This window comes from Aegilops tauschii, chromosome 3 (assembly GCF_002575655.3).
Source record: "Aegilops tauschii subsp. strangulata cultivar AL8/78 chromosome 3, Aet v6.0, whole genome shotgun sequence".
In the NCBI taxonomy this organism is placed as follows: Eukaryota; Viridiplantae; Streptophyta; class Magnoliopsida; order Poales; family Poaceae; genus Aegilops; species Aegilops tauschii.
Window position 1 is genome coordinate 561,920,110 of NC_053037.3, and position 14,729 is coordinate 561,934,838.

The following is a 14,729-nucleotide window of genomic DNA, read 5'->3' on the forward strand; positions in this document are numbered from 1 at the left end:
AAAAAACAGAGCACTGTGGAGTGCTCTGCTCGCCGGCGATGGAGTATATATAGGCAACTCATTTGTCCCGGTTCGTGGCTGGAACCGGGACTAAAGGCCATCCTTCTGTCCGGTTCCTACCACGAACCGGGACCAATGGTTGTGGGCCAAGAGCGAGGCCCATTGGTCGCGGTTCGTGCCAAGAACCGGGACAAATGGGCCCAGACGAACCGGGACCAATGCCCACGAGGCCCCGGCCGGCCCCAGGGCTCTCGAACCGGGACAAATGCCTCCATTGGTCCCGGTTCGTGGCAGAACCGGGACTAATGGGCTGGCCAGGCCCGAACGAAAGCCCCTTTTTCTACTAGTGCAACGACCGCACAGCCGTGTGCTACAACCACCGCGGCCACATGCTACAACCCGACTGCGACCACTCGCTAGGGGCGGCGGCAAAGGCCACCACAGCAACCGGGAGATGCGTGCCTACGAATGACAAAAAACGATGCTGGAACCAGCAATGTAGAATGCTACTAGCGATGGCGCGGGATGTTGGAACCAGTGTCGCGAGATGCTGGAACCAGCGGTGTGTTGTGCTACTGAAATTTGTACCGACGTTTTTTTGCTGGAACCAGTCAACGAGGATGTTGGAACCAGCAGCACGGCTACAACCGGCAAGGGCCTGTGGTAGAAGCTGCATCTGTGGCGCCCGTGAGCTAGGACGGAGACGACCATACATCACAATGTTTTTGCAACCGGCATCTCTGTTTGCTGGAACCGGTGGCTCGGAATGCTGGAACTGGTGATGTGGGATGCTGGAGCGTTTTTAGGTGCTGGAACGGTGATGTCGTTTTTGCTAGAACCAACATCTAGAGGTGCTCACGGTGGAGCTGCAACGGTGATGGTGTCGATGGTGGCAGGAGTTGCGACCGTCTCGACAGGAGCTGCGGTCGACCGACGGGAGCTACAACCGTCTAGACGGAGCTGCAACTGTAGCGATGGCGGAGCACGATGTGTTTTGTTGCATGTTCTTACAAGCGACATCTCTGGTTGCCGGCGAGCACGGGGCCGAGGATGAGTAGGGCGGCGCGGGTGGCCTAGCGGCGAGCACGATGTCGTGGATGGCCGACACGCGCCGACACGAGGAAAGGAAGAAGACAAACATGGAGATCCAAATCGAAGGCGAGGAAGGAGGAAGAAGACAATGTGGGGAATCCAATCGGACGGTTGCACATGGCTGAATCGAGTGGCTGAGGGCCGACCGGCCAAAAGTTTGGGCCGGTGGGCCGGCGCCTATCACTGTCCTATTCAAAAGGTTCATGAAGACCAACTATTTTCTATTGGTAGTTCACTACGTCTTGCCAAGTAGCGTGATGACTACACAGTAGGTAGTGCAGATTGCTATGTTGATTACAGAACTTGGCGGCATACAATGGAATGGACATTGTCTTGAGAGAGCACATAACATAGCTAGATGGTGTACAGAGGTAGATGAGGAGGGGAACTTGGGAGACTCTCGGACGTTGGTTTTTTGGACGACTTGCTTTTGGTCCTCATGCCTTGTCGTTGCCTGCTTCATTGGAGGAAACTACGAATTCAGGCGAAACGCCGCACAGGTTGCTGATCGTGTGGCTTGAACTCAGTGGCGGCGCCAGGATTCCTTCACGCCCCCTGGCCGCCCCAGGCCATCTTCACGTACTGTAGCTATAGTGTCTACACTGCTGCTACAGTCACCAAAGTATTAAGCCTTCACGCCCCAGGCAACCGCCTGTCTCTACCGCTGATACTTGTGAAGATCTACTATAGCCACTTATTCGTCATGGCTTCATGAGCCATATCGTCCATAGGCGACATGATGGAAGGCATTTTCAGATAACCAGAAGACTGGGTTTCACTATAGCTAAAACTTCATATGATAAGCTGAATGTTGATCCTTTTGGAGAGTGGCGTTTCAGCGCCGGGCTCAGAGCAAAATAAAAAGTTCACAAAAAATAGAAAAAAATTCAAAAATTCTGATTTTTTTGCAAGCAAGATGCTTGGGTGAGTGATGTTCGTACAAAAATTTGGTGGAGTATCGACATTCGAGGAGCGCGCGACAAAAAAGAAAAAATTCGGCTGTGTGAGTAAGGTTGCTGTTTACGCACTGTCTTCGCCGATTTTCTCTTTTTTGCCATGAGCTCCACAGATGTTCAAACGGGATGAAATTTTGCACCCACATCATGCACTCAAACATCTTTCAAGCATTTTTTTTAATTCTTTTCTATTTTTATCACGTTACTGTTCACTGGGTTCATCTTTTTTTCTTTTGAGGGGGAAAACCAAGTTTATTCAGTAAAGTCCATATGAAGTGCGATACATCTCTGGTCATGAGGAGCGCCAAACCAGACGTGGCGTCCCGGACCTCTCGAGAGGAAAAACTTGGCTAAACTATGTGCTTCATAATTCACAGCACGATTCTTAAAGGAAAAAATACAATGAAAGGAAGAGGCTCTAAGGTTTATTTCCGCGATAATCGCTCCATACGTCCCGGGCATCGAATTGGATTTTCTATCGGTATACGGGCCGCGGACTCGCTACATGGGCCGGGCCAGTCGGGGGACGCCCTGTGCGAATCGGGGCCAATATGACGGAGAGAGCTCCCCCGCAAGCACGCACGCACGCACGCCTAACCCTAACCCTAGCTAAGAATCCCCTCCCGCAACCAGGTCGTGTCTCAGGGCGCATCGCCGAAGGCCAAGCCCTCCCTCCCCTAGCAGCGGGCCGCCCGTTCCCGGCGGGACGCGCCGGCGCCGGCGCCCCCAGGCTCAAGCTCCGTCGCGCTTTCGACGGCGAGGGATGGATCCGATGGACATCGTGGGCAAGTCCAAGGAGGACGTCTCCCTCCCCAAATGTAAGCAAGCTCGTACTTTCTTCCTCGTCGTGCGCGATATGCTCTAAATTGGCGACCTAGCTAGCCGGAGGGCATTACGAGCCAAGGAAGATGAGCGATGTGTATGGTGGGGAAAGTTAGGTCTGCGACCTTCATGCCATGACGCTTACAATTGGGCATGGGATTAGTTATGTAATGGAACCCTTTTCCCGGCGAATTACACCCACCTACGCTAATTGACCACGGGAGCAACCTTTGGGGACAGCTATCAGTTATAATAATTGTTAGAAGATATTGATTTGCTTGAATTCTGGATTCAAGTGTTTGACTGACGCTTTCTATCTACGGTTTGATTATAGTGTTATAATTGATTCAACGCTCTGCTTTTCGTTTCAGCAACAATGACCAAGATTATTAAGGAGATGCTACCGCCTGATGTTCGAGTAGCAAGAGATACACAGGATCTTCTTGTTGAATGCTGTGTAGGTAATTAAGAAACACACACATCCTCTGTTTCATCTTATATATTTGTCATCCTCTGTTTTCAAACTTTCACCAAGGCGCATGAAAAATACTATTACCTGATTACCTCCGTATAAAAAACGTCTTATAATTTGGTACAGAGGTAGTAACTTGCTTGGCGATGCTTATTGTTTATGCACTGGGAAGATAGGTAGGAATACTAAGACAATATGAGACAGTTAGTATAGACAGAGGCTGGACATCATCTAACTTTGTGTATGTGCTTTTGATATTTTCAGAGTTCATCAATCTTCTTTCTTCGGAATCCAATGACGTGTGCAGCCGGGACGACAAGAAAACTATTGCCCCTGAACATGTTATTAGGGCTTTGCAGGTTTTTTGTCTTTCCATTTCCTCCTTACAGCGCACTGCATGATAAATTGATAACATGAGTGTTTTTACTTGAAACATAGTTAACATGATTGCATCAACATTTTAACTAACTTTTCATAGTTCGATAAAAATATATCGTTTTGATGCTTTGATAAAGCCAATTGAATGCAATTCATAATATCTTAGATTATTACGCCAGGGTGAGCCGCTGTGATATAAACTGGCATGGCAAAAACCTTCTGAAAACAGTCATACCAGTTCATAGGAATATTTTTTCTAATAAAGGGCCAACTCAAGGGGGCTCATGTGATCCTCATTTTTGGAGAACTGTTGGAGTTTATTTATAAATGATCGAAGCATCAATTCTTCAGAAGCTTAAATTTGAATTTTTGAAAAAGCCAAAATAACTGAGAACCAGCCAAAAGCTCCAGTTTGCTAACCACACAGGCAGGTTTTCTTGTGGATAATAGAATCCTGAACCCAAAATTTCGGGCTCTAAAACATATTTGTGGATGATCTTCCTTTACAATAGTTAGTTTCCCCTTTCCATTAATGAATAGCGGAAATACATCAGTTCTGAACCCAAACTGAGCACAAAAGGAAACGGGAAAGGGAGAGTGAGCTCAGCATCGCCAGAAACCCACTGTGAATGTGCGTCATTGACACATTCACCATGGGGTGAAAACCCGACGACACTCTCATAAAAGACTATCCTAACAAAAGGAAAGGAGAATATTCAGCACTCCAACAAGGAGACAGAACACAGCCAAAGTATCACACCCACGGAAGGGGCAAACAGCAGCACAAAAGAAAACTACCAGCAGAGGCAGCCTACAGGTACAACCCGGAGAATGGTCAGCGCCTTATCAGTTCCTTGCTCCATCATCCTGAGCAGCAGCACAAATGCGCATCAGGTTCTTCGCATTATCCTTGAGCATCGCTGCCCCTCGTCGCATTGCCTCATCCTCACTCTTCAGCAGACCTGCCCAATAATCCAGAAACACACATGAAGAGAACACCACTTCAAAAGGTTTTTTTTTGGAAATCTGAGCTCAAAGGTCGCCTGGTTATGACAATTCCAGATGGCCCAACACATAGCTGCCAGACCAAAAGTGTAAAAATTACTACCATCGGGTAGAAAGGTGTAGCACCACGGGTAATATTGCCAAACATTATATTAGGACAAAGATCAGTGCCAAACACTGATCCCATTGTTCTCCAGACCACTCTAGCCACTGGGCACAAGAAGAGGTGTTGGGACGTTTCCCTTTCGCTGCAAAAAGTGCAGCAAGGTTTACCCACCCAGTTTCTCCTGGTCATAACATATCTAGTTAACACGGCGTCTTGGAAAAGTTGCCAAAGGGATTTGAATCTTAAAGGGGATCTTAGCTTTCCAAATCCACTGAAAGTCGCAACCCGCGATATTTCTCTCTAGGAACTCATACATCGACTTAGTGGTAAATATTTCTTTGGGGCCCAGAGCCCAAATCACCCTGTCAGGACTCAGGATCAGAAGAAGTGTTCAACCTGTTCACAAACGAACACAACTCCCTCCATTGGGGGGCCAGAATAAGGTTCAGACGTCTCCTAAAGAAATCATTGACATTGATACTATGCCATGTTGCAAATGACAAAAAGCTCAGGAAACCTGACATATAAAGCCTGATTCCCATTAAGAGAGTCAAACCACAATCTAGCGATATTACCTGACCCAACAACCTACCAGCCATAGGGGAATCAGAGAACTTGCTTTTCACCGTGGCCACCGAATCTCGCTTAAGGTACTTTGCCTTAATAATATCATGCCAATCAGTGTATGCACCTTCCATCTTCCTTTACAATTTAGCATTTAGGCAAACAGCTTGGTGCATGAGATATGCATTTAAAAAAAAACTGGCAGACAGATTTGCCTGCTCAAAATGAATCAACCATCACAGCAGTTATCACTACAGTTTACAGACAATAATTGTTCATCGGGGACAAACATGGCCATTGACCATAGTTCGAACGGATGACGGCTGAAATAAGAGAAGAGACCAGAATAGCACATAATGAGGCTTGCAGTCGATCACCGTGAGCGTCCACACTAGTCAATTAATTCCTTAAGATACAAACTGAACTGACATCGCATGAGATAGATATTACTAACCTGCATGTGGAATTCCTAATTGTTTTCTCAATTATCTTTCTATCCACAGGATCTTGGCTTCAAGGAGTATGTTGAAGAAGTTTATGCAGCCTACGAACAGCACAAGCTTGAAACCCTGGTTTGTACTGCTGTGCACCCGCAAGGCTATGCGTACTGTTCCCTTTTCTAATGTTGCAGAGTATATTGACATTTCCTCTTGCGCAGGACTCTCCAAAAGCAACCAAGTTCACTGGCATAGAGATGACAGAAGAAGAAGCTGTTGCTGAACAGCAGAGAATGTTTGCTGAAGCCCGAGCAAGGATGAACAATGGAGCTGCCAAACCAAAGGAGCCTGCATTAGAACCACAGAATCAACCCCAACAGCCCCCACAACCTCATCTGCAGCTGCATCCTCAAGCACAGCAGCCTCCACAACCTCAACCGCAACTGCATCATCCTCAATCACAGCAGCCCCTGCATCCTCAACTGCAACCGTATACTCAAGCTCCACCACAGCAGCCCCTGCATCCTCAACTGCAACCGTATACTCAGGCTCCACCACAGCAACCCCTACAACCTCCACTGCAGCTGTATCCTCAGGCTCAACCTGAGCAACCCCTGCAGCCTCAATCCTCAGGATCAACCACAGGAACCTGTGTAATCTCAACTGCCGCTCCATCTGCAACCGGCACCACTGCTGCTGCAACCTCCGCCCCAGCAATCCCCGCAATCTCAACTGCAGCTCCATCAGCAACCCCAGCCGATGCAAGTGCCGCTGCCGCCGCTGCCGCAACCTCAACCCCAGCCACCTGAACTGCAGCAGCCCCAGCCGCTAACACAACTGCAAGCGGAACATGGCCTGAACTGGACAGTTAGTGGTTCGGAACATGTAGCGTCACTATAAGTTAAGACTCTGCCTCCTTTAAAATTGTGCGTTAGGTTTGCCTGCATCTTGTACAATGTAAATCGTGTGTGATTTCAGCCACCGTGTCTCTAATAATCTGAAGCTCTCTAGTAAGCGATGTACTTACTGCGCTGGATACTGTGTTTATGACTGTTGTAGTCTCATGGTATTGTGTGTGACGTGTCAGAAGCTACTCCATTACCAGTGTAATCAATTGCCTAACTTAATGTTCACCCGTGATGATAGTAATTGATTTCAGTGTGCTACTGTTGGTTGAACCATTGGTTGCAAGATGCCATCACAAATACTGAAGTTTATTACTTCTACATGCTCAATGTTCAATTTTCTACTGGGCACTGTTCATTTTGGCTTGTGCAGTCACTAGTTTTACACATTTCGGCATTCTCGCATAAATTGTTTGCCGCTGATCCACCATATACTACTCCCTCTGTCCGAAAATACTTGTCCAAGGAATGAATGTATCTAGACGTATTTTAGTTTTAGATACATATATTTTTATGCATTTTTGCGACAAGTATTTTTGGACGGAGGGAGTATATCACTTGGGAGATGGCTATTGGCTCAGTGGTCAGCACCAGTGTTTGAGTTCATGGATGTCTGATGCCAAGTGGATTGCTTTCCTTTGGGCTACAAATCTTCGTTGGATTTAGTTTATAGGTTGGACTTGGCCGAGAAAATTGAATTAATAAACAACCATTCCTAACTCCAAAAAAACGAACAACCTGTGGATATGGTACCAAAAATGTCACGGGAGCAGCGGCCCAACCGAATGTAATATCAAACGTCCAAAATTGTGACAGAGAAGTGGCCCAACAGGTTTAGTGATTGTTCGTAGCGATCAAAGCGAGCGGACGTTGGATTAAGATAGCTAATCTGACGGTCAGAAATGCCTAAAAATCAACATAGATGCTCATATAAACGCATGCACACTTATCCTATGAGCAGCTTCGAAAGACCGAGCCGACATATCTTAAGATTGATGAAGTCGTCATAGATGCCTCGCATTTGATAGACATGTCATATTGCTGAAAGAAGAGCTCTGGTATAAATTTAGGAAATATGCAAGCATCCATGCTAAGTCCGAGGCTTTAACCTGGATGGGCTGTTTTCCACCACAAGGAACCTAACCATCTAAGCTAGGCTTAGTTCACTCTTTGATGCTTTTTTAGGTCATGTTTTTCTTTGGTTTTTGTTTCACAAGTGGCATCTGCGAGGTGGCAGTAGTGATGACACGTTGGAATAAGGTATCTTCGCTCTCTCTACCTCGGTGGGCCCAATTCGACGTTAACGAAGGGTCTGTAAGGGTATGTGTTATCAGACTGTTGGTTCTTTTCGGATCTTGTCCGTTGGTGTGTATATCAAGGGAAGCAACTGGTTATTGGCTCAGCGACTTCGACCTCTTCAATTCTTTTGTTCTGCGGCAATGACAACTTCCTACAACCCTCTAGATTGGTGATGAGGGATTGCAAACCTGGGCTGCGTGGGGTGCTGCCCCAACCGATGTTTCTTTAATGACTACTAGATCTTGTTATTCGCGACAAATGGCTATTGCGGTCCCCAAAGCCTTGTATGGCGATGGCGTTTGTAGGTGTGCCTATTCCTTACTATCTACTCCCTCCGTTCTTAAATATTTGTCTTTCTAGAGATTTCAACAAATGACTACATACGGAGCAAAATGAGTGAATCTATACTCTAAAATATGTCTATATACATCCATACGATGATATTTCATTTGAAATCTCTAAAAAGATAAATATTAGGAACGGAGGGAGTATTTATCAAGCTCCGATGGATAATGAGCAAGTGAAAGAAGAAGACGACCGATATGATTTTTGATGTAATTTTACTTTTTAAATATCATTTTGTGTCTTGTTCGACTGTGTCTTCATTGATATAAATATTGCTTTCTCTGTCTCAAAATAAGTGTCGTTGATTTAATACAACTTAGTGCTAAATCAGATACACTTAAAGGAGGAAGTAATATAAATATAAATTACTAGATGCCAATGTCTTTACTTAAAAGAAAAAAAACAAACAAACCCCAAACCCTACCCAGTACCCACCCCCCGCCGCCGCCGTCAATGGCGAAGCGCCCGCGCCGGTCCTACTCCCTGGAGTCCCGCGTACGCCGACTCATCCTATCAGATGCCGGCCTCGCCGTCCCCAGCTCCTCCGCCGACGACGTCGCCCGCGCTATCCGCTCCCGCCACCGCGAGTACCAGCGCTACAAGCTCGAGTTATTCGCCTCCGTCGTCCGCCGGGCCATCTCCTCCCTACCTCCTCCCGGCGATGCCAGCTGCTCCGAAGACAGCGCCTCCGGTGCCCCCCGCCGCCGCAGCAGCCATGACGCCACATCGTCCTCCACCACCACCCACTCCCACTCGCCGCCTCCCCCCGCCTTTGACGTCACGAAATCGCTGCTACGCTCCTGCTACTCCTCCCAAACATCCAAACGAGACCCCGACGCTGATCAGCAGCTCGGGATGGAGCTCGCCGTGGAGAAGGTTCTCATGGGGCCTGATGCTCAAGGAGGCCGAAGTGAGCGAAAAAGGGTAATGTTTGCTGACCTCGGGGGCATGGAGTCGGTGATAGAGCAGCTGATGCTGGAGGTGGTTGTCCCGCTGCTCCATCCGGAGCTGCCGCTGCACCTTGGAGTGCGGCCCGTGGCCGGGATTCTGCTGCACGGACCGCCGGGCTGTGGGAAGACCACTCTTGCCGAAGCAATTGCCAACGAGACCGGCGTGTCGTTCTACAAACGCTCGGCGACCGAATTCGTGTCTGGGGTCTCCGGTATGCGGTTCGATTCTTAATTTGCACCAAGTTTGTGTAATACTCGCTCTTCTTGAGGATACATTTTTGTTATCAGGAGTGATTTTGTTCTTGCAGGAGCTTCTGAGGAGAACATCAGAACCTTGTTTAACGACGCATACAGGACTGCTCCCTCAATTGTATTTATAGACGAGATAGATGCGATTGCGTCGAAGCGGGATGATATGCAGCGAGGAATGGAACGACGGGTGGTTACACAGTTGATGACATGCATGGATGAATTCCACCAGAACATTCCATCTGATGCCGATGACATGGAGGATGATTCACAATCATATGAAAAGCAGAAGCCTGGCTATGTTATTGTTATTGGAGCTACAAACAGACCTGATGCTGTTGACCAAGCGCTTCGAAGACCAGGAAGGTTTGATCGGGAAATATATCTTGGTGTTCCAGATGAGAATGCCCGGAAACAGATACTGGAGAGGCTCACTCAAAAACTTCGATTGCCCCCGGAAGGCCAATTTGATTTGTTGAAGATAGCAAAGGCCACGCCAGGATTCGTTGGTGCAGACTTGAAGGCGTTGGTTGATACAGCAGGGAGTGTAGCTATAAAAAGATTTTTTAATGCTAGAAAAGACAAGTTTCTCAAGGAAGGAAACAACCTGGACTACTTGAAGCATCCTTTGGATAAACACGAGGTGCAGCGCCTAAGTATTATTATGGATTACTTTGAGGTAATTAAGCTTTCCACCTTTTACATGTACATCCATAGCTAGAATTCTTACATTTATTTCATCTAGTTTAAGATTTGTATTCAATAATGATCTTTCTCTCTCTCTCTCTTACTTGACTGTGTGTTGTTTAAGTATATGATGTGTGTTGGTTTCATGGTTTCTAAGTTGACGTGGATGTCCATTTATGTTCTTTTCTTGTCACAAGTATGTTGTTCATATTACATTGTTTTTCTTCTTGTGCTGTATGCCCTGCTTTTCCATCCTGTTTTCTTCTGTTATTAGCTTTCGGTAGTGGGACCCATTTCTAACATGCCTTGTTACTTCAATCGCTAAAGGAAGCCATCAAAGATATAGTTCAACCATCATTGAGAAGAGAAGGATTTTCTTCTGTGCCTGATGTCACATGGGCTTGTGTCGGAGGTCTTGATTCATTAAAGAAGGAATTGAACCGCTCCATCGTTCGATGTATCAAGTACCCTGAATTTTATAAGGTGCATCATCTTAACTTTCGTCAGTCTGTTATATGGTTTCAATAGTGATTTGGTCCCATAAAAGTTGAATCCGCTTCACAGTATGGACAGCTAATCGAATCACAAGACATCCGTGGCACTTATTTGAAATATTGTTTTCAAGCAATTTCTTTAACATTCTCTTTATCCTTTATTTATGTTTTCATGTCCTCTCAAGAAATTTGGAGTCAACATGCAAGCTGGCGTGTTGCTGTTTGGACCTCCGGGCTGTGGGAAAACACTAATAGCAAAAGCAGTTGCACACGATGCAGGGGCTAATTTTATTCATATTAAGGTAAATTGATGCTCAGAATTCCATAATATTCTCAGTCAGTGCACTCCTTCAATTTTTTTGGGAATTGCTTATTTACCGCTGAATAATTGCTTATTGCTCATTCGAAAGAGTGTTGCTTGTTTAACAGTGAAAAACTGAATTGATTGATAACATGGCATCGACTGCTAAGTGGCTGTTAAATTCCGTCTGTTAAATGGTTTTAATTTATTTTCCCCTTTCTTTCTAAACGAGCATAAAAATATTACTCTGTACCTTATCTGTCACAGGAGACAAGAGAGAATGAAAAAGTGATGATGCAGTTACCATTTTTTGCCTTTGCGACATCAGCGTTGGCTTCTAATGATTCTGGATGAACCTCTTTGCCATTCTGACATCTATATCCACATCCCTTGCGAACTGGATATTGATGTCGCCCATTTCCTTCTCTTGCCCTTGCTATTCTCAAAATACTTCTTTGGACATTGATTCTTCCCTTTCTTCGCTTGCCCTTGCTACGCTTGACACCACTCTTGTGCAACCATGGAATCGCATCATCCGGTATTCCGGTAATAGTGTTGAAGTGTATATGTGCCTAGCCCTTTCCATCAGTTCAAACTCTTGGTTGCGTTGGCTAGTGCATGAAGCTTAACAAATAGTACCTCTTGCAGCCATGGAATCCCATCCATGGAAGCCGCTGGCAGCGGGATTTTTTTTGGAAATTCAATTGATCTGGTTATCGTGCTGGTGCTGTTGTGAGTGGACCTTCTGTTCAACTGAGTTGAGGGTAGTTTTGGCATTACCGGGAGAAACTAACAGCTCCATACGATTTAATTGAATTTTTTTAATAGGCTGGCAAAGAATTGAGTTTTGCAATGCTAAGTACGCAAATTCATTTTTTGATAGCAAGTGAGCTATTGAGGAGTTATTCAGTGGTAAATAAGCAATTTCCTCTTCAGTTCTGTACAGACTGCTCAGATATTTCTTTCTCTGGAACTTTAGGGTCCTGAAGGATTGAACAAGTATGTTGGGGAGAGTGAAGCATATATAAGGAGGACATTCGCCCGTGCACGACTCAACTCCCCGTGCATTTTATTTTTTGACGAGGTAAAGTTTCTGTTTAGCTATTTTTGTATTCCCTCCGTTCGGAAATAAATTTGAACTAAAACAGCGTCACTTGTTTCCAAACGGAGGTAGTATACTTTAATCTGTTGATGGGAACTTGGCTCAGTCTCTTAACAAATTTGCATGTTTGGTACATTTGTGCTATTGGAAGTGATCAGCAACTTGTGGGTCTTGGTTGTGAAGGTGCTTTTCTCATCATATGTTTCTCAAGTGTTTATTGACTGATGTGCCAGATAGATGCGTTGACAACAAAAAGAGGTATGGAGGGAGCATGGGTTGTTGAACGTCTCCTAAATCAGGTTTGGACATCTTATGTATCACCTGTATGTTTGGCAAAATACCGAGATTCTTTATTAATTTGTTTGTTCCTTTGCTCAGCGTTATTCTACTTGTTCTGATCGCAGTTACTTATTGAACTTGATGGTGCTGATCAGCGTGAAGGTGTTTATGTTATTGGAGCTACAAATAGGTATTGTCAGCCATCGGGTTGTTCCTTTTTACTTATTTGTCCTTGAAAGGAAGGCGTCAACATGCAGTTTCATGTATGGTGCAGAATCGATGTGATAGATGATGCTCTTCTACGGCCTGGTAGATTGGGGCAGAAGTATTTTGTACCTTTGCCCAGTGCTAATGAGCGGCATTCGATATTAAAAGCCCTAATATGTTCTCAGAGAAAACCTGTATCCTGTACTGTTGATTTGGATGCATTTGCACGTCGTGCAGAGTGCAACAATCTCTCTGGCGCTGACCTAGCATCGCTGGTAATTTCTGTGCCTTTTCATTGAGTTGTCCCGTTAGAAAATTTTCAAAGTGGGCATTCTTTAATTCTTTGTGATGAAGCATGTACTTTAAGAGAACATCAAGGCAACTCACACACATGCTTCCTTCTTAGGTGGACGAAGCAGCCAAGGAAGCTTTGGATGAGAGTTTGGAACTCCTGGAGAATGGGGCATTATCAATAAGTTCATTGTGTTCAGTTGCTTCGATTGAATTATCGCACTTTGAGCAAGCTCTGTCTAAAATAAAGCCGTCGGTGTCAGAACAGGTACATGACATTCTGATAATCATTTATTTTGCTTCACCCTCTTATAGGAGCATGTCTTAACTTTTCTTGCTGTTGGTCATCACAGCAAAGGAAGCACTACGAGGCCTTGTCACAGAAATACTCGGCAATGTAACTGATCCATCACCATGTATCTGGGTGCCTCGGGAACCATCTTCATCTCTAAATGAGGGTTCCATGTATTATCTATATATAAATCAGTTAAGAGTAGTATTAGGATGGATGCCTTCAAATTGCGTCATTTTTTATTTCCGAATGCACCTTTGTGCAGCGGGTATGCAAGGATATTGCAATTTTCAATGGTCTTAATGTTGAATATGATCATAAAAGGGAGGTCCTTGTGTTGCGTTCCTTTTTTTACCTTCACAAAGTCCGTTCATTCCACAAAAATGATATTTTTTTTGCATGAAACCAAAACCCTTCTTAAAATAGTCAAATCTTCAAAAACCCTGCTATTTTTCATTTCGAACGAACCTTTGTGCTACATCTATGCAAGGATATTTCAATTTTCAACGGTTTTATTGTGGGATGTGATCATATACCAACACTAAGGCATCGGATCCCATTAGAATTCTGAAGTTAAGCTCCTTATCACTAGTAGAAAAACGAGCTTTTGTCCCGGTTGGTAAGGGTCTTTAGTCCCGGTTTTTGAACCGGGACTAAAGGGTCGTTACTAATGCCTCCCCCCTTTAGTCTCGATTCTTACACGAACCGGGACTAAAGGCCGTCCACGTGGACGCAGCCTGGAGCTCCACCTTTAGTCCCGGTTGGTGTTACCAACCGGGAACACCAACCGGGACTAAAGAAAATTTTATGATATTTTTTTTTTGAAATTTTTTTTTGCGAATTTTTTTAATTTTGTTTGATTTTCAAATTTCTGAATTATTTTAACCTCTAATCTCTAATCACCACCCCTCATTACTGCTCAATTTATCCTCTAATCTCTAATCACCCCTCATCATTCCAAATCATTTAACTTCCCGGACGGTCACCCATCCTCTCACTACTCCAGCCTGAGCACGCTTAACTTCCGGGTTCTATTCTCCCTCGTTTCAAGTCTGCACTGTTGTTTTCCTGACAATAGTAAGATGTCAATAGTGACACATTTCACTGTTTGAGTTTGAAACTATTGTTTTAAAAAACAATAATTATTTAGTAACACTAATATTTCTGGAATAATTAGTTTGACCATTGTTTGACCACTGTTTGACCACAGTTTGACCAGATTTGACCAAAATTCAAAAAAACTGAAATAATTATTTAGTAACACTAATATTCTAGAATAATTAGTTTGACCACAATTTGAATTTTTTTGAATTTTTTTGCCTCTCCAGATCTTAAAAGCCCCGTATCTTTTTTTCTGTTAGGTTTTTGAGGATTTTGAAAATGTTTAACGGGGTTCCCCCGGTTAAATTCGGATGTAACTTTTTCGAGTAGATGATTTTTCATATAAAAAACTTTTTGCAAAAGTTATGCCCATTTTAAGAAATTCCAGAGAGATT

The 14,729-nt window shown here is 44.7% G+C and overlaps 1 protein-coding gene and 1 pseudogene across 1 annotated transcript; both read left to right on the forward strand.

The window, feature by feature from the left end:
* The first annotated feature begins 2,627 nt into the window (after positions 1-2,627).
* On the forward strand, positions 2,628-6,981 carry LOC109732911 (uncharacterized; annotated as a pseudogene).
* Positions 6,982-8,805: 1,824 nt separating this feature from the next.
* Positions 8,806-13,560, forward strand: LOC109732910 (cell division control protein 48 homolog C-like). The gene is made up of 10 exons (XM_040403042.3): positions 8,806-9,543; positions 9,640-10,259; positions 10,595-10,750; positions 10,947-11,063; positions 12,042-12,146; positions 12,398-12,463; positions 12,569-12,633; positions 12,718-12,925; positions 13,057-13,209; positions 13,295-13,560. Exons 1-10 carry the CDS (start codon positions 8,835-8,837, stop codon positions 13,340-13,342), a joined length of 2,247 nt encoding a protein of 748 aa, XP_040258976.1. The 5' UTR covers positions 8,806-8,834; the 3' UTR covers positions 13,343-13,560.
* The last annotated feature ends 1,169 nt before the right edge of the window (positions 13,561-14,729 follow it).

Coding starts and splice junctions, on each gene's coding strand:
- LOC109732910 (XM_040403042.3), top strand. CDS start 8,835: ATGGCGAAGCGCCCGCGCCGGTCCTACTCCCTGGAGTCCCGCGTACGC. Junction 11,064..12,041: donor CTAATTTTATTCATATTAAG/GTAAATTGATGC, acceptor CTGGAACTTTAG/GGTCCTGAAGGATTGAACAA. Junction 12,926..13,056: donor GCGCTGACCTAGCATCGCTG/GTAATTTCTGTG, acceptor CTTCCTTCTTAG/GTGGACGAAGCAGCCAAGGA.